Consider the following 24,493-nt stretch of genomic DNA (forward strand, 5'->3'; position numbering starts at 1 on the left):
CAAACTGGTGTCGCGGGTTCAATCTCCGCCAGTTGAAAAATGAATTCAAGAAAGGTTTATTTCCAATTGGTTTGGGGTATATTCACATTTACCTTACTATCCTACCTGCAGACAAGCATCTAAAATAGTCGCTTTGTGGGTTATTCCTTTAAAAAAAAGCGTTGAAATACATAGTTACTGCATTTTAAGTTGGAATGGTGTACTAGCATAATTTTTTAAATTGTATTTTTACATTTAAACCGGCAGAATAGACTGAAATGAGTCATTTAAAATTAAAATACAATTTAAAAACATTAACCCCCTACAACGTTCCCATTGATAAACGTGGTACCTATCTCAACGTTATATATAGGTTTACTGTATTAAGGGTCATATCGAATATATTTAACTGCAAAAATTTACTCATATTTATTTTGACACTCCCTGAAAATTTGATGAGAGGCGAAAATAAATACGCTATGGAGGCGGATATAAAATTTTACCTACTAATATTTTTTTATTGTTACACTTCGTTAACTTTAGAATTGAAAACATTATTTAAGTACCGTAATTTAAAACTAACTAACTAACTAACCATCACACCGCTTCCACGCAGGGGTAGGCAAAGAGAATAGAGCGCCACACCACTCTGTCCTTGCAAACATTCTTCGCCTCTTCCACGTTCATGCATCTCCTCATACATACCCGCCGATTGTTACGACTCCTAACCTGACCACTTAATTATTACTACCGTAATTTATTTACTTCGCATTCTTAGAACCTTTTCAAATATAATTTCAAAATGTTGTGAAATAATTACTACAATTAGGTAACTCCAAATTTATGTTGATGAGTAAGCCATACAAATTTATTTCATAACGCATTGAAATCACGCATTAACCTAATAATGTTTTTATTAGGTTATAAAAATACGTAAACATATAACAACTGCTTCTTCTCCGTCTTATTCCTCATTGCTGAGGGTTGTGACCCTTGCAGAAGCAATGACTCTTCTCCAATTATCCCTTGACTGCGCTGCACGTAGCGCTCCAACCACTGAGGTGCCTGCTGCTGCCTTAATATATATATCCAATTTCCGATAAAGATTAGTTAAGAGCTAAACAGGTTTTGTAATTACCTGCGATGTATAATAATAATAATAATAATAATATAATAATAATATAATAATAATAATATAATAATAATGATAAATTATAAAATGTTAACAAATTACCCCATTTTTACAATATCAAGGTAAGTACTAATTTTTATTTGACTGGCAATCATTTATGTAATGGAACACGCATGCGCAGTATACATAATAGCTCCGGCGCGTGCGCAATCCATATTTGAAATTTGACAAGAGTCTTCGCATGTTTTAAAAAGCGGTATAAACGCGCTCTCTTTTTAATAGTTTTAAATGCTTAGCGTTCATTATTTATATTAAACTAATTATTTTGTATGTAGAAAACCTGACTTAAGAATTATGTTTTTTTTAGGCGCTTAGCCTAGTTAGTTGAATTATTTGGGAACTAGTGATTCTTTAAGAACCTTTCTTTTGCCACTCATTTTGGTTTCTTATTCTCGTTCAGCCTTGTTTGCTTCAAATTTTATTTTATTTTTCAAAACGTATCACATATATATAAGTCATATATATAATATTCTATGCTAGAATGTAGTTCTAATCGATTCTATGCTAGAATACCCTAATTAGTGCCGTATACTAACCACAAGTAACCGCAAACCCAATTTCGATCTGTATGTACAATATTTTTTGGCGTCTCTCACGCTCTACCAAAAGTAAACAAATGGAATGCTTGTATGCGTCTCCCGCTCTCTACCAACAGCACGTTAAAGACGCTCTTAAGCGTTTCCCGCAAACAATGAGTTAACATTCAACATATGACGCACAGCCCTATGCACTATTGGGTCTGGATATGAGTCAGAAAGAAGAAGAAAGGGATATAAATAGCGAGTGTTTTTGCCTAGAATTTTCACTCATGAATTACATGAAATTATAGTAACTTTAAACATAAAGAGTAAATCCACTCACGAGTAGGCATAGGCTATGAAACTTATAAAGTTGAAGCCTGAGTAGGGACATGATAAACGGTGTTGCATAACCGTAGCTAGATTTCAGAGTCACTTGGACGTTAGGTAATTCAAAAAAAAAAAAAAAAAAAGGGATATAAATGGACGATACAAAGAAAAACACGTAAAATAAAACAAAACACATTTTGTCAAGTAGTTTTTATTAATTTAAAAATCAAGATATTTTCCAATTCTAAAGCATTTGTTTTTTAATATTTACTACAATTATCATAAAGTTTGAAGTCTTTCCACGTACAATTGATTGAAGACGGATTCCTTAAATAAATATCTGATACTCTGAACACTTTCTAAGGGAGATGAATATTTTACTTTGTGATATGTACTCCCTCTAGTCTAGTGGAGATGGTTCACTTATACTCGGCTCTAGGTACAGTTTTAATTTGGTAAAAGATAATGATTTCGTCCGCCTCTGTAGTGCAATGGTCAGCGCGCTCGGCTACCGTACTGGAGGTCCCGAGTTGGATTCCCAGGGGGGGGTTCAAATGAATATATTGGTGATTTTTTCACTCTAATATTTATTCAATTGTACTACCCTGGACGGTGGGCTGATCACCTTTTCTTCGTGTGTTAATGATCAAGACAACATTTTGTTTATAAGATGCAGTGCCCTATGCACCATCGGGTGCGGGTGAGAGTTAGAAGAAAAAATAATGTTATAGTGGATGATAAAATAACTGTTAGTTGCTTTGCAAAGATGCTTGTAAATTCATTCCATAAAAATTGTTTGTTATTATTATAGAACGCAAAGTTTGCCATATAACTAACTAAGAAGATGAACTGCAATTATATTTTTTACTAACACACTTTGGACCGGTGCTTTTTTACGCCTGCGGAAGCCAATTTCATTTACATATGAATAAAAATATTATTTTACATCTATATTTTGAATCCGCCTCCGTAGTGTAATGGTCAGCACGCTCGGCTACCGTTCTGTAGGTCCCGGGTTCGATTCCCGGGGGGGTTCAAATACATATAAGTGATTTTCCACTGTAATATTTATTCAATATTACCCTGGACTGGTACCTGAAGCGGAGGGCTGATCACCTTTTCTTCGTGTGTAAAAACGATCAAGATAACACTGCGTTATATGACGCAGTGCCCTATGCACCATTTGGGTGCGGGTAAGGGTTTTATTTATATTCATTATTATTATTTTTCAAAAAAAATCATTTATATTTACCTAAATAAAAACTGTACCTAAAGGTGAAAGTGAAATATTGAAAAACTAATGTATTTATTGAATTCCACAATTCTATATTTCTTATTCCATTTCTCGATTCGACTCCAATATCTATTCAATTCATTCTCCTTATTTTAAACCTTTATACAAGTTATTTTATATAAATGATTGTTACACGTGCCATTTTGTGAGAAATAAATATTAATTTATTTTCTCGTATTTTTTTCCAATAAATAATTAATAAAACAAAAAAAATGACGAAAAAAAAAAGCATTTGGTACAATTTAGTTAGATTATTAGAAACGAAACATTTAAATATACATAAATATACATATTTGATTAGATGATTTTGTAATACGAATAGCACACTCCTTATTTTTCAAAAATATTTTTTAAATTAAAATTTTGCAAGTTTTTAGCATAAAAAGTCGATAATTGTTACTTTAGATAAAGTAAAGTTTAAAATTCACACAGCAATACATTTGACTGATGTAATAAGAATCTATTTAAGTATAGTGGTATTTACCAAATAAAATAAAAATAAAAAATTATATAAAAATTATAAACCTGTTTAAAAAAATTAAAAAAGTGTAAATGTTAAAAAATCTATTTAAAAATATTTTAAATTAAAAATATTTAAAAATTATGTAATCTTGTATGCCTCTATAGTGTAGTGGTTAGCACGTTTGGCTACCGTACAAGAGGTTTTGAATCCCAGGGTCCAGGAGTTAGAATAAAATATAAGTGATTTTTCACTGTGATAAATATTTAATATCACCCTGGACTGGTACCTGAAGCGCAGGCTGATGACCTTGCCTTCACGTAAATAACGATCTAGATAACACTGCATCAATGAGATGCTGTGCCCTATGCACCATTGGGTACCGATAAGGGTTACAATAAAATAATGAAAATGTGTATGTCCAATTTTCCTATTTTTATAAATTTGACAGATACTTTTTTAACAAATAAACTTTTTCATTTTGCTAAAAATTGCTACAAAAATGCATATTTTTAAAAATTCGGAGACATGCTCGTATACAATAAACAGTTAAAAATATTTCTCGATGTACATACATACATACATATGAAGTAGTATTAAATTATATAACAGTGCGGCCAGTTCAACAACAGCCACGAATCGTAATCCAATGAAAACGCACGGAATAAGATGTCCAATTTCTTAAGAAACGTGGTCGTTTTCAAACCGAGCGCACTTTATTTCAACAGCAAACAATGGTGACGTTAACAGGGAAGTCTTCTATGTAATTGATTACATATCGTATAAAATTCCAGAACTATGGATTGGAAATAATCTTACATATTTTTAACGTATACAATAAAAATAAAAAACAGTATTTTTTCCTTAAAATGAAAAATGTACAAATCCCGTATTATATAAATATATAATTCCACTAAATGTCTTATAATCAAGGGATCACTATTCATGTACAGCGAAACCTCTATCTATCGTTTTGCTAGGGACCTATTGAAAAAAAAACTATGAATGCGGGATTAAGAGGTCAATACACAAGGAGATACCATCCAGTAAAGATACCATCCACCCAATCTGCATAACCATTGGTAGGTTAAAATTCTATGAAGAATAAAAGATTTAGATGTAAATAAATGTATTTATTATAAAAAGATACTAAGCTGTATAGAAACAAAAAAAATATTGAAGTTTATTGCATTGTAAATAATCTTCTTCAAACCCTTATCCGCACCCCAATGGTGCATAGGGCACTGCATCATATTATATAAACGCAGTGTTATCTTGATCGTTAACACATGAAGGAAAGGTGATCAGCCCTCCGCTTCAGGTACCAGTCCGGGGTGATATTTAATAAATATTAGAGTGAAAAAATCACTTATATTTATTTGACCCCCCCCCCTGGGAATCGAACACGGGACCTCCAGAATGATAGTCGAGCGTGCTGACCATTACACTACGGAGGCGGACTACACTATATCAAATATGCAGTGAAATTCAAACAATGAATGCGGTAAAATAGTGGATAGAAACAATTGATGCTATGTATTTTTATATTTTTGTCCGCCTCCGTAGTGTAATGGTCAAAAACCTCGACTACCGTACTGGAGGTCCCGGGTTCGATTTCCAGGAGGGGTCAAATAAATAAAAGTGATTTTTTCACTCTTATATTTATTCAATATTACCTTGGACTGGTACCTGAGGCGGAGGGCTGATCACCTTTCCTTCATGTGTTAACGATCAAGATAACACTGCGTTTATATGATGCAGTGCCCTATGCACCATTGGGGTGCGGATAAGAGTTTGAATGAAAAAAAAATTTGTATGCGATGAATTTGCGGTAGTCGAAAAAAACGACACATCGGGGAAAACGATTATTCGAGAAACGATAGATGGAGGTTTCGCTGTATGTTATTGGGCTCCTAAATTGTCGAGATAAAAATCTCAACCTTCCATATTTACAATGTAATAATATCTATATATCCTTCTTTTATTATAGTTATATGTGTAGCTGTTACGATTGAGCATGGCTGCGTTTAAAAAACAATTGGCAACAATGAAAAAATAATTCAGTGTTGTCAGTTGTTCGATAAAACCCTTCCATTAATAATATTACAAATTAAGTGACTTTTAGACTGCTAGCAACACAATTTACAAATCTTTTCAAATTTACAATCCGAACGGCTTTGATCTTATTTGAAGATTGCTAAACACTTATTTAAACTCCAAAATGATGAATTTAACAATTCTATAATCTATTGTAGTGGTAAGCGCGTTAGGCTTACCATACTAAAGGTCCCAGGTTCGATTCTCAGGAGGGTTAAGATAAATAATTAATATTTTTTAATAATTATATTATTACTCCGGGCTGACCACATTTCCTTCATTTATTTAACGATCAAGATAACACTGCTTCCACATGATGCCTTATGCACCATTGTGTGGGAATAAGGGTAAGAAGAAGTTGTGATAAGCAAAGGTAACGCTTATAAGCATCTCCCGTTCTCTACCAACAGTATGTAAAAGACGCAAACAATGCGTTGATAGTATGGAGTTCAAATAAATTTTGTAACCTTCAAATAGTACCAAGCCGTCTTTTTTACTGAATCGCACGCCAGGGTGACAATTATTTACAAAATTACTATGGCAAATATACTTTTTTACTCGCTAAAAAATTATTAATTCTCATCGCTATATACGTATGTTTATATTTACAAAAAAATATATATGTTTAAATGGACCTAGAGATTCCTAAGTTTCCGATCTAATTAGGTATTTAACAGTTTGTACACTAATCGTAACTTAGATCTACTTTCTAATTTAAATGGCTACTTATATCGTTAAATTAAATTTATATTGTTACATAATGTCAAGTCACTTTTATTTATATTCCTATGAGACACTGATTGTACATACGTAACAATAAAATCACTCTCAAATGTCACATTTACATATCCTCTGTATACATAATGCGTTCATACGACTCAATTCTATTTCCTCAAATAATTTAAAACCTTTCTCATTATCAAATGACCTTTGTTCGGATACATTTAAAATACAAACTGTGAAAATATGACTAAAATATTACATTTAATAAAATAAAAATATCACAATCAAATAACGCTTAAAAATTCTACGTATTTTTATATAATAATTGTATGTCGATAGCTGCGATCGATTGTTAAAATCTCCCGTCACTATGGTTAAAATAAATTAGTCAATTGCGTAGAACTGTCTATTGTAACGTCCGCCTAGTTGCGAAGATCGATATCGAAGATTTAAATTTAAACACCGCTTTAAAAAACGAGATATCTTTCGGCGAAACGTTTCATCATAACGGCTTTGGTTTTTTGTCAAAACATTACTTATTTACTTTTTATTTGCGATTGTTATTTCGCGTTGAAATATCTCGTTTCGTACGCTTAGTTCTATGCGACTACCGAAATCTTTATTGCACTATTTCTTCGATATTTCTTCTGTTTTTTGTCTGTGTTTAGCAATCACTGTACGGCGGCAAAACTCGAGAATGCGGCGAGTGGCCGTGGCATAAAACTTTGCTGGTCACGTCGTTGTCGGCTTTCAGAACGGCGGCTAGCGTTCGCATGTTGCTGGGGTCTTGAGGATGGTACGCGTACATGGAACGGTCCGCGTGTCGCTCCAGACTATCCCCCCAACGCCCCGTGTTGTATTTTCCATGCGGGACTTGGTGGTCAAGGGCTACCGGTGAACGATCGTAGCGATGTCTCTCTCCGGGGCTATACGAAATAAGCGGGCGGTGATCACCGTAGAATTTAGCGGGGTGTCCTAGCTGTTCGACAGGTCTGACGAATCCGTCACCGTGCCCGGAATTATCGTCCGAGATATCCGACATAAAAGTCTCATTCCTCTCGATCTCTTCGTAGACCGGGTCGTCGTGAATCTCTCTGAACTCTTGCTCCGAGCCGCGGCGGTAGCCGACTCGCCCTATTTCCGAGTATGTGTGCGAGTGCGGGTGATAGTGGTGCTGGCGCTGGTGAGCCGAGTGCGGCTGGCGCAGAGAGTCGTTGTTGTGGTGGCGTTCGCGGGTTCTGGTCGGGTCGGCGCGGCGGGGGTGGTCGGAGTGCTGTAGCGTACCGGTGGACGTCATCATGACTTGGGGTTGATGCTTAGAAGAAGTGCTCTGTAAATTTAACAAAACAAATTCATGAATCTTTGCAATTGTGTTAAAACCATAATAATTTTGATTGGAACAGGTTACAATATTAGCGGATAGCATCAATGACAAAAGAAAAGAAGGAGCATCAATGATGACACCCTTTCCGTAGATTTGTGCTACTCGCTACTATATAAGGTATTAGGATATCAAAGCCCTTTTCCTAGCAAAATATTGTCCAAGCACACTCAAAAGATCACTTAAAGGATATATTTTATTCTAGATCAAACATACGTTTATTTTCCATATTCACAACAAAGTAATCTTTCCTAACCATCAGTAATCAACAATATTCTGCTGAGACAGGGTAGATTTATCCTTATACCTTCAATCGATAAATCATATTAAAATTAAATCAAATTCAAATTAAAAATCAGTGTTTGTTCAATAAACGATTATAAAATGTACAGATTAGATCATTTCACATTTCACAAGCATGCCTGAAAAAATTATTAAAAGTCAATAAAAATGCTGCAAAAAATATCAAATAAATAAATACATTTCTAAACTATATTATTTACAATTTTGTTAGACTAGACTACATTTTTTTTTAAATATGTTACTTGAAAAAAGTATATACACTATAGATGAACGTAAAAGTTTAGTACATATTCATGATTTTTTTATAGAAAACACCAAAATAAAATAGGTCGGAAAAAAGCCAGTCAGTAATTACTATTTTTTTTTTTAATTAAAGAAAAATATTTGTGTTTTTATTATAATACACAAATATTTCAATTTCATACTATTTCTGTGAGCCTAAGCGGCTCATTATTAGAAATAGGTATCAAATTGTGGTAGAGCGGGTTCGAACCGAGAAACTCTGACTTAAGAGTCCGCGACACTAGACGGGACCACAACCCGACACTTTTTTTTACACTTTTTAAGCAGAATTTTTATTTTTATTACTATCTTAAAAAAAAAGGTTCTGCATAGTATTTTTCTTATAAATGATTCATTTTACAAAATTTGACTTATTTTTCTGGTGTCCACATATATAGTATTAGATTATCGTCACACACATACAACTCTTTATTTGAACAAATTATATGTCATAATTTTATTAAATACGCAATATATATCCGCCTCCGTAGTGTAATGGTCAGCACGCTCGGCTACCGCTCTGGAGGTCCCGGGTTCGATTCCCAGGGGGTCAAATAAATATAAGTGATTTTTTTCACTGTAATATTTATTCAATATTACCCTGGACTGGTACCTGAAGCGGAGGGCTGATCACCTTTCCTTCATGTGTTAACGATCGTGATAACACTGCGTTCATATGAAGCAGTGCCCTATGCACCATTGGGGTGCGGATAAGGGTTTTATTATTATTATATATTCATGTAACATTCCTTCAAGAATAAGCATTATCGAAGATCATAGCTGGATGTGTGAGATTCTATTTAAAATGAAAGTGTTGTTAGTAAAATACAGCAAAAAAATAATGATACAAGCCTTAAACTTAAAACTATTTGATGCATTTATGTATCTGAAAATAAAACATGAATTAAAACATAAGTTAACACTATTTTCAAAACATAAGTGATGACTTTTCGCTGTACTATTTTAAAGCACCTACATGTGTCGACTAATCTAAATACAGCGTAATTTATTAACACATATTTTTCTAGACATCAGTTTGTTGACTTTGCTAAACATAAGTGTTGCCTAATTGATTTTTCTATACATAAGTGATGATTTTCTAAACATTAGCTAAAGATAAACATAAAATTTTTATACAATTAAAACATCATGACTTATTTTCAGTGTACTTTGACTAATCTAAACAAATCTAAAATCTAAAAAATTATACAAAAATAATATTACGATGTCACTTTTGTACAGGTGTCAATGTGTGTGTGTAATAAAATGCGTTTTTTTCATAATCAGTTTGAAATAATTGTACTGTAGGATTAAAATCTAAAATTTGAAAAATTATTACGAATCACTTTTGTACAGGCGTCAATTTGCATATAATGAAATGCGTATATTTATATTAAGGTTAAAATACACTAGTAGTAGTGTAGAACGAAAATCTAAAACCTTTAAAAAAAAATTAAAAAGTTATACACAAAAATACTAGTAGTTGAAGTCACTTTAATACGAAGTCACTTTTGTACAGGCTTCATTGTGCATGTAAAAAATTCCTTTTTTTTTCTAATCGGGTTAAAATATGTGTAATGTAGAATGAAAATCTAAAACCTAAAAAATCATTACGAAGTCACTTTAGTGCAGGCGTCAGTGTGCGCGTGACAAAATGCATTTTTTGCATCGGGTAAAAATACTGTTGAATTAAAATCGAAAACCTAAACACAAAAATTATTAAGAAGTCACTTTTGTACGGGCGTCAGTGTGCGTGTGACAAATGCGTTTTTTCTAATCGTGCTGCGTGCGTTCACACAAAGCGCATTCCCCTCACCTTCCACGTCCCTGTCATGGCGGCGGCGGAGAGCGGGTTCTGCACCACGCCCCACCCCTGCTCGTTGACGGCCATCTTGACGGAGAAGCACGACGGGGACCTGGACCGCGAGTTGTTGCACTCGTAGTCCACGGGGTATTCAATAGGCACGGGAGTGCACACCCGGTTGGAGTTGGACACCCCGCTGGCGCTGTTGCTCATTTGGTTGTTGATGGAGGGCATGCTGAGCGAGTGGGGGGTCGGGCAGTCGGGGTGGGAGTAGGGGGGGGCCGAGGGCCTGGCTGCCGTGTTCCAGGAGCGCGGGGATTCCAGCTGCTGCTGCAGACGATCCGACTGCTGCTGCTGCTGCTGCTGGTGCAGCTGGTGTAGCTTCTCTTGGTGACGGAGCGTGTAGCGCTGCCGTGAAAAGGCGTCGTTAATTACCAAGTACCCAACCACCTCGTGCAAAATACCCTCAGTCCAATTTCACAAGACAATTATTTATTGTTTATCGTAACTGCAGACAGTTAGTAGAATTCCATATTGAATTGTTGGGTAATATATCCAAAATTAAACAAGGTTAATTTGGTAGAATTCTACAATTATTTATGTATATGTTAATATGTGACGCACTTCGTCTTCTTAGGACATTATCAAACACTTATAGTAAACAAACATTATCAAACACTAAAAGTGTTTGATAATGTCCTAAGAAGACGAAACGCGTCACGTATTAACATATACATAAATAAATGTAGAATTCAACCAAATAAACCTTGTTTAATTTTGGATATATTACCCAACAATTATTTATTGTTCTAATAAATATTTTCTTCCGTTTCAACACCAATAGACTAATCCCTTCTTCTCCGTCTTAGTCCTCATTACTGAGGGTTGTAACCCTTGTGGAAACAACGACTGTTCTCCAGCTATCCCTTCATTACCTTACTTGATATTTAGACTAATTCCACAGACTAAAGATCTCTCTGTATTTGTGGAGGTCTTCATTGAAAAGTTATATTTCCAATATTGCACTTAAATCCTTTAAATACAAATCTGTTCTGTTCACTGTATTCTTTCGAAATCTTAATTAAGGTTGTGACAAAATGTGACCAAATCCAGTGTTAAACCAATATGAAATCGCACCAAAATGTAACAATTTTACAAGCTAGAATTCCTGATAACTTAAAATTATTTATGATGGAAAGTAACGTTTTGGTGAGGACGTCCACAAATACAGATAGATTTTAAATCTGTGCAATTAGTCTAAATATCAATTAATGTAATCAAGGGATGACTGGAGAACAATCATTGCTTCGACACAAGAGTCACAACCCTCAGTTATGAAGAATAAGAGCGCAAGAGACGCCAAAATACATTGTACAGATGGAAATCGGGTTTGCGGTTACTTGTGGTTAGTACACGACCCTAATTAGTATACCAATTAGGGTCTGGCTTGATGAAAAAACCACCCGACAACAATGTGTTGACAAAACATATTTTGTATGCATATTTTCATTGCTTACATCTAACATACACAATCAATCAACATATGAAGAATATCATAGCATAAACATATTTATTTTAACACCATATCCAAATTAGGCCCCCATTTCTGTAAAAAATTGCTGTTGGATTAGTAATTGTATGATATTTGTATCTGAAAATGTAAAAATACATAGAAAAAGAAGAGGAAAGTAGACCAGACTATAATTTGCAGCAAGGTTAGGTTAGATGTCACAAAATACTTCGAAATAAGTGTTATAATTCCGGTATTGCGTCAAGGGCAGTTGTAGGTGATAGATATCATATAAAACAATACTAAATGCCACATTTCACTCATTATGAGGATAAATGTACTTATGATGTCCATGACTATAATAGATGTACTTATGATGTATTACGTCCGCGATTATAATAGATGTACATATGTCATTACAAGATTTTGTCCGGGGTTACAATAGATGTACGTATGTCATTATAAGATTATGTCCGCGGTTACAATAGATGTACTTATAATGTCATTAAGAGATTATGTCCATTGTTACAAAAGATGTACTTATGAAGACATTATGTCCGATTATAATAGATGTACTCATGATGTCATTATAAAATTATGCCTGTGGTTTCAATAGATGTACTTAAGTCATTACAAGATTACGTCCACGGTTATAACAGATGTACTTCCGCGGTTATAATAAATGTACTTAAAATTTCATTACAAGATTATGTCCGCGGCTGCAATATATGTCATTAGGAAATTATGTCCACGGTTATAATAATACATATATCGCTCACTCCTTTCAAGAACATCATAAATCAAAAATCGTCAATTTTCAGTTGTGCGTGTTTTCGGAATACCCAGAAAATGTATTATATCCCAGCAAAAGCGGCATATTTTAAACTTAATATTTACCCTGCTACAGGGCAGAAAGTGTTGTTTTTGCATTTTGAAGAAAAGGTATTGTTTAATTATTTTTTTAAATAAACTAAATATTTTTTAAATGGAGAAAAAACCGTCAGGTTTTACTTAAAAATATCTTTTGCACAGTAAAAAGTTCAATAAGTGGCTTGATATTTATTTTTAATACATTGTATTATATTTTTAAACTTTAAAAACGTTCTCCTGAAAAATCTAGTTTTTTGATTTATGCCGTTCTTGAAAGGAGTGAGCGATATACATTATGTCATAACAAAATAGACACTTCAACATTCAGACTCTTTCCAATACTACCGTGTACTACAGTGTAGCTACTGAAGCACAGTAAGAGCGCGCAAAAAGCTCAATTGAATTTGTATATGCTAATTTAAGATTAAAATAAAATAATTTAATGGACTAAAAGAACACTTTTGCCACTATTGACGTCCTTATGCAATGGTATCATAAGTACATCTATTGTCATTATCCGGTTTTCGAGGGTTAAATAATATCAAATCAAATAAGTAACATGGTGCGTAGGGCGCTCCATAGGATGTTAAAAATTACACAAAGGCACATTGATCATGTCCTGTGCTTCAGCTATCTTTTCGTGGTAACCCTAATTCAACTACTGTACTCATTTTCAAGTTGACATAGGCAGGAATCAAACCTGAGACCTCTTATATGATAGTCAAAAGAGCTTACCACTATGATAAAGACGAAGTTTACTGTCTTTCTTCAATAGTGTTTTTTTTTTAATGAATGATGTCAAAATTTCTACATCGTGAATTGCATTGATGCAGTGTTATCTTTCATGTAAATAAAAAGAGGTATTATGATAAGTCGTACACTAAAAAAATTCAATTAACCGAGTTGAAAATATATATTTTAGACATGTATTGAAAAATCTGCATCAGAATGCAATTTTAAGTTGATTGTTTATTATATGAAGGCAATGTGAACAGTCCTGCGCTTTAGGTACCACTCCGGGGTAACACTTGTATTTAAATTAATATGAAAGTGAAAAATCTATTTGTTTTATTTTTTATCCAACTGGGAATCGAACCCAAGGCCTCCAGCACGATAGAGAGTTGAGCTAACCACAACACTATGGAGGTGAAAAAACAGACTTAAAAATTTTACGTAATTCAATATTATTTTCATAGTTGTTGAAAATAGGAATCAAGTTGTGGCAGAGTGGAATCGAACCACACACCTCCAACTCGGAAGTACAATAAAAATTCCAAAGAAGAGCCAATTTCACACGACCTTGACACATTCTTATGAATAAAAAATTACTGTTTTATTTTAAAACATTATTTATTATATCACATTTTTAATTAAAGTCTTACTTGTTAAATACCACTATTTCTTAAAATCCACTGTGACACGTGTTTCGATGCATTCCGCATCATTTTCAAACACCGTATGTCCGAACCTAAACATACGGTGTTTGAAAATGATGCTGCGGAATGTGTCGAAACACGTGTCACAGTGGATTTTAAGAAATAGTGGTATTTACTGAGTAAAACATCGATTAAAAATGGATAGATTTTACCACAAAGTGAGCCGAATCAATTAATGAAATTATTATATCAGACACTGGATTATTCACCCCGCGGATGATATGTCAATGTGATCGCTCAAACCAGCCAAATTAGAAGCCCTGGGGTGCTCAGACTTTCATCTTCTTTCATATAAAAAGAACAATGGATGTTTCATATCAAGTTGAGATGACTATAATATAAATACAGCATTGTTAGAATCAAATTAGCAGGATGATTCTGCCATCTGTTGACAATTTTGTAAACTAAATAGCTTTGCCACTAAGCTTCAATGAACTGACAATGTGACATATAATTTTATTTTAACCTTTTAATTGCGTTCACTTTGTTCCTGAGAGACGCCCGTGCGCGGCGGTGCCGTTTTTTAAATGATTACTTTTATCATGTATTTAGTTAAGAAACGATTTATTTTCCTAAACAAAAACGTTCAATGGGATTCATTGTGCCTTTTTGGTACTCTATAATACACTCGTGTCACATTATTATTGAAATATATCGTAATATAAACAAATAAGATCGTAACATAAATAAATCAAAGCACGCATCGTGTGTCACTCTTACCTACTGGCGATGCGTAGCGTCGAGAGTGAGACAGATATAGGCTATGATTATGGCGCAAACTAATTACCGACCGCAAGAAAAATCAGGGATCTGTTCTTTTATTTATCCTTGTGATGTTACAAATCATTAGTCAGATATTTCAACAGATGTCATAAGGCCAAGGATTGACGTATTATTTTATCCAAAGTTCCACACCATGAAAAAATCCCTCCAAGTTGAACTGAGGTTCGAAACTTGGAGCAAAGTAAAAACACAAACGGTTATTGTCAGCCGCGTACAGGGAATGTTTTGTGAAAACACATACGGTTATGCGAGCCGCGTGGATCCGGTTAAAAAATCACATACAACTGCCTTATTGACGCAATATATATTTATATAAAAGAAAGACTACTTAAAATTTGGGAAAGCCACTTTTGGTCTTGTTAAATGTGTTTTTAAAGTATACAAATTCGATATATTACAGTTCGAGGAATGTACTAAGTAAAGCTGAAGGAAAAAAAACACCAATCGTTAGTAAGCAAACAGCATTTGTCTGTTAGGAAGGGTTAATTTTTGCAATAGTCACGATTAAACTTTCCGCATGTAAACTAAACATAGCCAAAATTATTTAAGTATTCTCGTGATACATATAAAAAAAATATATTTATATATTTTTTATTTTTTTTATTTTTAAACCCTTATCCGCACCCAATGGTGCATAGGGCACTGCATTATACAAACGCAGTATTATCTTGATCGTTAACACACGAAGGAAAGGTGATCAGCCCTCCGCTTCAGGTACCAGTCCAGGGTAATATTGAATAAATATTGGAGTGAAAAACCACTGATATTTTGCACTTATTTATTTGACCACCCCTGGGAATCGAACCCGGGACCTCCAGAACGGTAGCCGAGCGTGCTGACCATTACACTACGGAGGCGGACGTATAAATACTTTACTATAACATCAAATAGGTTTCGTAAGTAGATTTATTTTATTAAATATTTGAAAAGCTATTTCGAAATTAGTGATTTTGCACTGTAATATTTATTTAATATTACCCTGGACCGGTTCCTGAAGCGCAAGAGTGATCACCTTGCCTTCGTGTAAGACATGATCAAGATAACACTGCGTCAATTCGATGCAGTGCCCTATGCACCACTGGGTGCGGATAAGGATTATAAGTAAGTAAATTTAGAAATGTTCAAACCAAAATTACAAAGACTGACTTTACCTTTTCGTAATAATTAATATTGTAAGTTAAAAAATAAACTTTTTCTTCTAGTAATAAATTAATATTTTATTGTTTATTATTGAAATGCTTTTTTTAATTTTTTTTATTATATATTATTCTGACTCCCGACTTGTCCATACCGGAATATTTGAAACGCAAATATTAATTGGATGAAATAATATCTATTGTAACTGCAGACAGTTGGTAGAATTCCATATTGAATTGTTGGGTAATATATCCTAAATAAAACAAGGTTTTGTTGGATTGAATTCTACATTTAATTATGTATATCTTAATACGTGACGCGTTTTGTCTTCTTAGGACATTATCAAACACTCTATTTGATAAATTCAAACACTCTATTTGATACTCTGTTTGATAATGTCCTAAGAAGACGAAACGCGGCACGTATTAAGATATACATAATTAAATGTAGAATTCAATCCAACAAAAACCTTGTTTTATTTTGGATATATTACCCAACAATTAAATAATATCGTTAATTCACAATATTTTGAGTAACCATCACGCCGCTTCTCGCAAGGTAGGCTGAGAGAATAGGACGCCATACTAATCTGCTTTCGCAAACAATCTTCGCCTCTTCTGCATTCACGCATCTCCTTATACATACATATTCGCCGATTATCTCGACTTATGACCTGACCACGCCCGAATATTTGAAGCACTTCATCGTGCCTAGTTTTCCTCGGTCTTCTGTGCTTCTATTTCCAAGTACGTTTGCTTCATATATTTGTTTTACCGTTCTTTCATCGCTCATTTGTTCCACATGTCCAAACCATCTCAACGCACATGCCTTAATTTTACCAATTGTGCTTTTCTCAGCCAAGCGTTCATTCCTTATTTCGCCATTTGAACGTCTGTCATCCATCGATTCGCCAGACATTTGTCTGAGTGATCGCATTTCGACTGTATTTAGTCTTCTTTTATCCCACCAACTTTTTTTTGCCAACTTATATCCGTGCATCATGGTTGAAACCTTGATAATACATTGTATTAAAAATAAATATCAAGCCACTTATTGAACATTTTAATGTCCAACAGATCTTTTTAGGTAAAACCTGAAGGTTTTTTCTCCATTTGAAAATTTTTTAGCATATTTAAAAAAATAATTAAACAATACCTTTTCTTCAAAATGCAAAAACAACACTTTCTGCCCTGTAGCGGGTAAATATTAAATTAAAAATATGTGTTTTTTCCCGGGATATAGTAAATTTTCTGGGCATTCCGAAAACATGCACAACTGAAAATTGACGATTTTTGATTTATGACGTTCTTGGAAGGAGTGAGCGATCTCCTCATACATACTCGCCAATTATTCTGACTCCTGACCCGACCACTTTAAGTATTTGAAATACTTGATCATGCCAATCTTTCCTCAGTCTTTTCTACTTCGATTACCAACCACATTCGCATCATAAATTTGTTTTACTATCATTTCTTCACTCATTCGATTCACATGCCCAAACCGTCTCAATACACCTTTCTTAATTTTAAAGATATGCTTAAGTTAAGACTAGTTTGAATTGAAGACTTTTTACATTTTTTATTGCATGTTTTTTTAAGCGGGATAGCGCTTAAAATATGTAAACTCTTTAAATAAAAAATTAAATAAATATATATTTTTAGTTGAGTGGTTAAATATGTCCGGCACAGAATTGTTAGTCATGAAAAAATGTTATTATACCCAAGGCGAGAGAAAGATAGAAAGAAGAAGAAGAGTGTTAACAAGGACCTGCTTGAATGTAAAAAAATTAATGATCTTAACTTACCGTATTTTTTTTTAAATAAATAATTCACCAATGAATTATTTTTAAAAAAATAAAACAAAATATTGTTAAAACAAGAAAACAAATGAATACACAAAAGAAATGAACAAACACTGATTTAAAATTAGAAAAAAAACACAAAACTGTAAATTAATAATAAATAAAAGCAAATAAAAATATGTGTGCACAACTAAAAGGATGCAATTTTTAATTATTTATTTATCGTTGTTAATTTTGAATTCGTAAAAAAAAACCGGCAGGCCAGAAATAGTGACTTTCACAAATTTGAATTTTGAAAATTTTGAATCTTTTTAATCGATTAAAAATAATAATTTATATAGCGCCATTTTCGTAAAATTACTACCTCAAGGGCGCTTATATATGGATTATTATGTGACTGTTTGGACATCGTAACCTATACGCGTGAATCGCCGCGCATTCGGGTATACCTTGCTGCAAATTGTGTCTGTATCCGGGCGGAAGTCTGGAAGATCCCGTGTTGAGCGGGTTCCGGAGATGGGACATGGGCTGCTCGCTGCTCCCCGGAGAGTTGAAGTACGCCGCGCTCTGATTGGCCGGCTCGCCCGGAGAGTTGTTGTACTGGGAGGAGTTTCTCCGGTTCCGGTGCTGGTGGTAGCTGTGCGCGGCCGCGGCGGCCGCCAGCGAGGCGACCGTCGCGTTGTTTATGACGTGGTTGTTGTTGTGGTTGTTGTTGTTGACGACCACGTTGAGATTGTTGATCACCAGGTTGTTGGTCGTTGACGCCGCCACCGATGAACTGTGGCCCTGTTACGGATTGTTGAATCGAAAATATCAATAAGAGGTATTTTATTTATTGTTTCGGCATTATCCAATCAGCAAATCCAAAATTGTGGTGTTTGAAAGAGAAGAATGCAGATCTGAATGTGAAATATTGGTAAACGGAGAGATTTTGGAACAGGTAGATGATTTCGTGTATTTGGGTAGTATGTTTTCTAGGGATGGAAAGATTGATAAAGACATAGAAAGGAGAGTGAATGCTGGGAACAAAGTGAGTGGTGCACTGAAATCAGTTATAGCAAATAAAATTCTATCAGCGGATGCTAAACTGGCAGTGCACAAAGGAGTCCTGGTTCCAACTCTAATGTATGGAAGTGAAACGTGGAGTTGGCAAAAGAAGGATGAAAGTAGACTGAATGCAGTGAATGAATTCTTGGAAGTTCTATATATATGTATATGAACCAATTTTGAAACATTATTCTTGAATCACTAGAACTTCACTAGAGACATCTATTGGTGAAATGAAAAGAAGCTTTTTATTGAGCAGAAACTCTTTTATTAAGTATGTGAGGTATGTTTTATTTGCATTGCCTTATTTCACCATTGGAACATCTGTCATGCATGGTTTCGCCGCACAGAGAGATCGCATGCCGACTGCATTCAGGATACTTTCATCCTTCTTTTGCAGACTCTGTGCTTTACTTCCAAACATTAAGGGTTACTAATAACTCCATCGTGTACTGCCAGTTTAGCTTTCGCTGCTAGACTTTCATTAGCTATAAATTGGTTTCAGGGCACCATACACTTATGCCAACTCTCCTCAGTCTTTATCGGCTTCTTCATCCAACTAGTCGCCTCTTACATTCATTCTGCTGGTGTGCAATTCATGGACCTTCTCATACATATCCCCCATTTACTCCGACTCCTGACCTGACCACACTCCAGTATTTGACATACTTGATAATGACGGTTTTATTTATTGATTTGGCGTTTAATTTGTAGAACTCCATTTTAATTTATGTATTAATTTTAAATCAAACACAGATTTTTCAGACAGAGTCTACTAAGTTGTTCAACAGATGTACTCAAAAAATCTGTGTTTGATTTAAAATCAATACATAAATGTCGGTCTTTATCGACTTCTACTTCAATTACAGAAAAATTAATGATGCTGCACAGCTTCTCAGGAACTACTGCCCTTGACTTTAGTATATCCATGATTCCTGTCACAAAATGAAGGAGGGTTAAACATAATAGTCTTATAAAAAGCATAATTTAAAAACTCATCCTGTTTGTATTTCAGATTTAATATAACCACTTTCTTCCACTTCTAATATAAACTGAAATGGCAGTGGGCAGGACATATTGCAAGACAGGACCCCGCAAGATGGACCCCAAGGATTCTACCATGGAGACCTTGGGAGAACAAAACAGGTGTCGGAAGACCCCAATAGAGATGGTCCGACGACACAGTTGCTGTGGGGGGTAAGAACTGTCTGCAAGCAGCAACCGACCGGAGGGCCTATATCTAGCAGTGGAGGTCAGAGGGCTCATAAAGAAGAAAAGAAGGTAGGTAACCACATTCAAATTGCTTGATACACGTTCTTTGCAGTATAAACTCGTGACCAAGAAACGCACCGAATGGATCTGTCACATGTTGCGACAGGAGGGCTTCCTGCAACCGATAGTAGAAGGAACAATCCAGGGAACAAACGCCAGAAAACGCCCATACCGCCAACATCTTTGCAACTTATACGAGGACATGGGCGGTTGGACATATGAAGAGCTGAAGTGGGTGGAGCATAATAGACCGGAGTAACGAAGAAGGAATCACTTGTTGCTGCAGACCAATCCACAGGTATGAGACCTTCTTCTCCGTCTGATTCCTCATTACTGAGCATTGTGACCCTTGTGGAAGCAATGACTCTTCTCCAGTTATCCCTTGACTGCGCTGCACGTAGTGCTCCAACAATCGACTTCATTCGTCCATCTTGTGGGGATCTTCCTCTCCCTCTCTTCCCCTACAGGCTATTGATCACAATCAGTCGTTACAGGCTATCCTCATTGCCACGCGCAACGTGTCCAAAGAATTGAAGAATCCGTCGTGTACAGACATTGGCCAGAGTCAAGCCATTTATCGAGTCAAGTCAGGATTGAGACCACAGAAGAAGAAAAAACAAGGATAATTGAAAAGAATCATTCTGTTTGTATTCAAGATCTGATAATCATAACACTTGGATGACTTGACTCTGGCCAATGTCTGTACCCGACGGATTCTTCAATTCTTTGGACATGTTGCGCGTGGCAATGAGGATAGCCTGTAACGACTGATTGTGATCGGTAGCCTGCAGGAGAAGAGAGGGAGAGGAAGATCCCCACACGATGGACCGATCAAGTTAAGACAGCAGCAGGCACCTCAGTGGTTGGAACGCTACGTGCAGCGCAGTCAAGGGATAACTGGAGAAGGGTCATTGCATGGACAAGGGTCACAACCCTCAGTAATGAGGACTTTGATAGAGAAGAAGAAGAATAATAACCAAGTTGTTTTCAGAATTAACTCCTGGCCAATATCTCTCCCATAATGGGGAGACTGACGGGGGCCATTTAGAGGAGTTGTTCCGGATAGCGCAGGACCATCAAACCTTTACCAAAGTGATCACCAACGTTGGTGAGACCTGACAAGACACAAGAAGAAGAAACTAGACCTACCGACTGGTGTCCATCGAGCCCATCCTCTAGCCTGGGCTCGTCGTGGGAGCGGCGGCCCTTGGCGGGGCCCGCGGGGCCCAGGGGCCCGGCGGGGGCGCCGGAGGGCGGCGGTGAGGAGGAGGCCCCCGTGGCGGCCGTGGCTGGCGCCGCGGCGGGGGCCAGCCACGCGCAGCAGGCCAGCCAGCGGTGCCGGCGGCCCAGGCGCCCGCACTCCTTCTGGAACTGAGGAGACACGGAACTCGTGAAATGCTGCATTGCGACAGACATATCTGTGGTGCATATCGTAATGAATTTAAGTGAAGGTCCGTGTTTGATAAAGATCCTGAAACCACTGCAACTTATATATCTGTGGTGACGCAGAAGAGGGGCACAAGTCCTATAGTAACTGTTAGAGAGACTTGTGCCCCTCTTCTGCGTCACCACAGATATATAAGTCGCAGTGGTTTCAGGAGCTTTATTAAACACGGACCCTCACTTAAATTCATCACGAAATGCATCCATTTTATTTAGATAGATACAGAGATACATTTATTATATTATACCTAGCTTATTTATTATATACAAGGTTTATAAATCATTAAATGGATTTCTGGCAACAACAAAAAAAGCTGTTTTATTTTAATCTGTGTTGGGAACAGAAGGGATAATCTAGTGTGGGTCAATCAGGAACATCTCAGCATTTGCCCATTTAGCTGAGAGGAAACCATGTAAAGCTCCTCAGGAGAAGGCGGACTGTTGACTTTCATCAACAGGCCTTCCATTCCACTAGAAGAGGGAAATGCATCCAAAGAAAACTTGGTATGATCAAGTATTTCGAATACTTGAATGTAGTCCGGTAAGGAGTCGGAATAATCGGCGTGTATGTATGACAACATGTTTGAATGTGGAAGGGGCGAAGACTGTTTGCAAAGACAGATTGGTGCTGTATTCTCTCTGCCTACCCCTGCGGAGAAGCAGCGTGATGGTTACTTAGCTAGTTTTAATTTAAATAATTGCCTAGTTGACTGACTAACCATCGCGCTGCTTTTCCACAAGGGTAGACAGAGAGAATACAACAGCACCAACTGTCTTTGCAAACAGTCTTTGCCTCTTTCACATTTATCCATCTCATACATACCCGCCGATAATTCCGACTCCTGATCTGACCATGCCCAAGTATTTGACATACTTGATCATGCCCCCAAGTTATCCTCGGTCTTCCTATGCTGCTGAGTCCTGATTCCAATCCTTAATGTGTGGAAGCGAACACGGTTATTGGATTGAATTCTACTTTATTTATGTATATATGATAATAGTGACGTGTTTCGTCTTATTAAGACATTATCAAACACTGATTATCGATTCAATGTTTGATAATGTCTAAATAAGAGGAAACGGTCACATATTATATATATATATATATATATATATATATATATATATATATATATATATATATATATATATATATATATATATATATATATATATATATATATATATATATATATATATATGTAAATAAAAGTAGAATTCAATCCAATAACCGTGTTTAATTTGGATATATTACGCAAAAATTCAAAATGGAATTCTACCAACTGTCTGCAGTTACAATAAATTTAGCTGTCAGGCTTTCATTAGCTATAACTGGTTTCAACGCACCATTCACTCTGTTCCCAGCATTCAAAATACAAAAATATGGTGTGGGTTGTCTTACCGCTTCGTTCAGCAAACAGTGGAAGATGAAGATCAGCACTCCCTGAAGGGAGTTGAATATGGTGAAGAGATACGCAAACACCACTGTCTCCTCGCTCAGGTACAAGAGGCCAAACGTCCAGGTCAGCCCCAGCAGCACAGACAGCAGCAAGGCACTCCGCAGCCAGACCCTTGAAGGAAAGAAATCATTTATCTTCTTTTTCCATAATAAAACAACTACAAGCTTTATGTGGTATTGCAGGCGCATGCTCCGGATCCCATGGACAGCTAGACGCACCAACGAGTCCGTTTGTCAGGAGTCACACTTGGATGGCTTGCCTCTGGCCAGTGTCTGCACACGAAAGATTCTTCAGTTTAGTTCAATCTTTGTTTTTAACTACATACTTTAGTTAAAGAAAAACACTTCTTTCAGTTTATATTTAGACCTAAAAATGGAAGCATAGCTTCCGAAACTATTCGTTATAATAAAACAAATATAATTCAAGTGGAATAAAACAAATGTTTTTCATTTACAATTTCATCATGTTTTAACACAATGTGAATGCCGAAACAATAAATAATTTAGCCACTGTTATTTTTATTTCCTTCACCTTTTCATCTTCAGGGATGGATATGTACATATCCGAAAATGCATTTCTATAATAAAATTGATGTATTATGGTCAAGACCCTCCGAAATGAGGAAATTGACGCAGAATAAGAAGATGAAACGGAACTCACTTGATCTTGGATAGTTTGTTGTTTTCCTTGGCCTTGATGGACACGTTGGAGTGATGACACATCATGTATATCACCATGGACAGGCACACCCAGTTAGCCTGTAATAGAAACATACCGCATTAAATATATATGTACCAACATGAATCAAAACTCCTGAGCCAACAAACAGCACTAGGTATAAAGTCTAAAGAGAAATTGTACTACATATAAAGATAGTATAAAAAAATTGTATGACCGCTATAATCAATGTATCGCCCTTGAAGACAACTAAAATATAATTTTACCAAAAAAATGTGTTTTACTATGTTAGCCTATGGCCTTCGTCCGCCTCCGTGCTGTAATGGTAAGCGTGTTTAGCTACCGTGCTGGAGGTCCCGGGTTTGATTCCCAGGGGGGGTGAAAACAAATACAAGTGATTTTACACTGTAATAATATTAATAATAAAACCCTTATCCGCACCCCAATGGTGTCATATAAACGCAGTGTTATCTTGATCGTTGATACATGAAGGAAAGGTGATCAGCCCTCCGCTTCAGGTACCAGTCCATGGTAATTTTGAATAAATATTACAGTGAAAAAATCACTTATATTTATTTTACCCCCCTTGGGAATCGAACCCGGGACCTCCAGAATGGTAGCCGAGCGTGCTGACCATTACACTACGGAGGCGGACTCTGTAATATGTATTTAATATTACCCTGGACTGGTTCA

At 35.8% G+C, this 24,493-nt stretch overlaps 1 protein-coding gene across 1 annotated transcript in view; it reads right to left on the bottom strand.

Moving 5' to 3' along the window:
• Positions 1 to 5,213: 5,213 nt before the first annotated feature.
• The window catches only part of Cirl (Calcium-independent receptor for alpha-latrotoxin), a 46,457-nt gene continuing 27,177 nt past the window's right edge, over positions 5,214 to 24,493 (bottom strand). The window contains exons 18-22 of the mRNA XM_088267378.1: positions 23,783 to 23,880; positions 23,065 to 23,233; positions 21,369 to 21,590; positions 10,376 to 10,771; positions 5,214 to 7,923 (exon numbers count right to left, since the gene is read on the bottom strand). Coding sequence (XP_088123504.1) covers positions 7,258 to 7,923; positions 10,376 to 10,771; positions 21,369 to 21,590; positions 23,065 to 23,233; positions 23,783 to 23,880 — 1,551 coding nt within the window. The 3' untranslated portion in view covers positions 5,214 to 7,257. The remainder of the gene's footprint in view (positions 7,924 to 10,375; positions 10,772 to 21,368; positions 21,591 to 23,064; positions 23,234 to 23,782; positions 23,881 to 24,493) is intronic.

The sequence above is a fragment of the Brachycentrus maculatus genome, unplaced genomic scaffold (assembly GCF_059751285.1).
Source record: "Brachycentrus maculatus isolate JH-2025_06_01 unplaced genomic scaffold, ASM5975128v1 h1tg000293l, whole genome shotgun sequence".
NCBI lineage: Eukaryota > Metazoa > Arthropoda > Insecta > Trichoptera > Brachycentridae > Brachycentrus > Brachycentrus maculatus.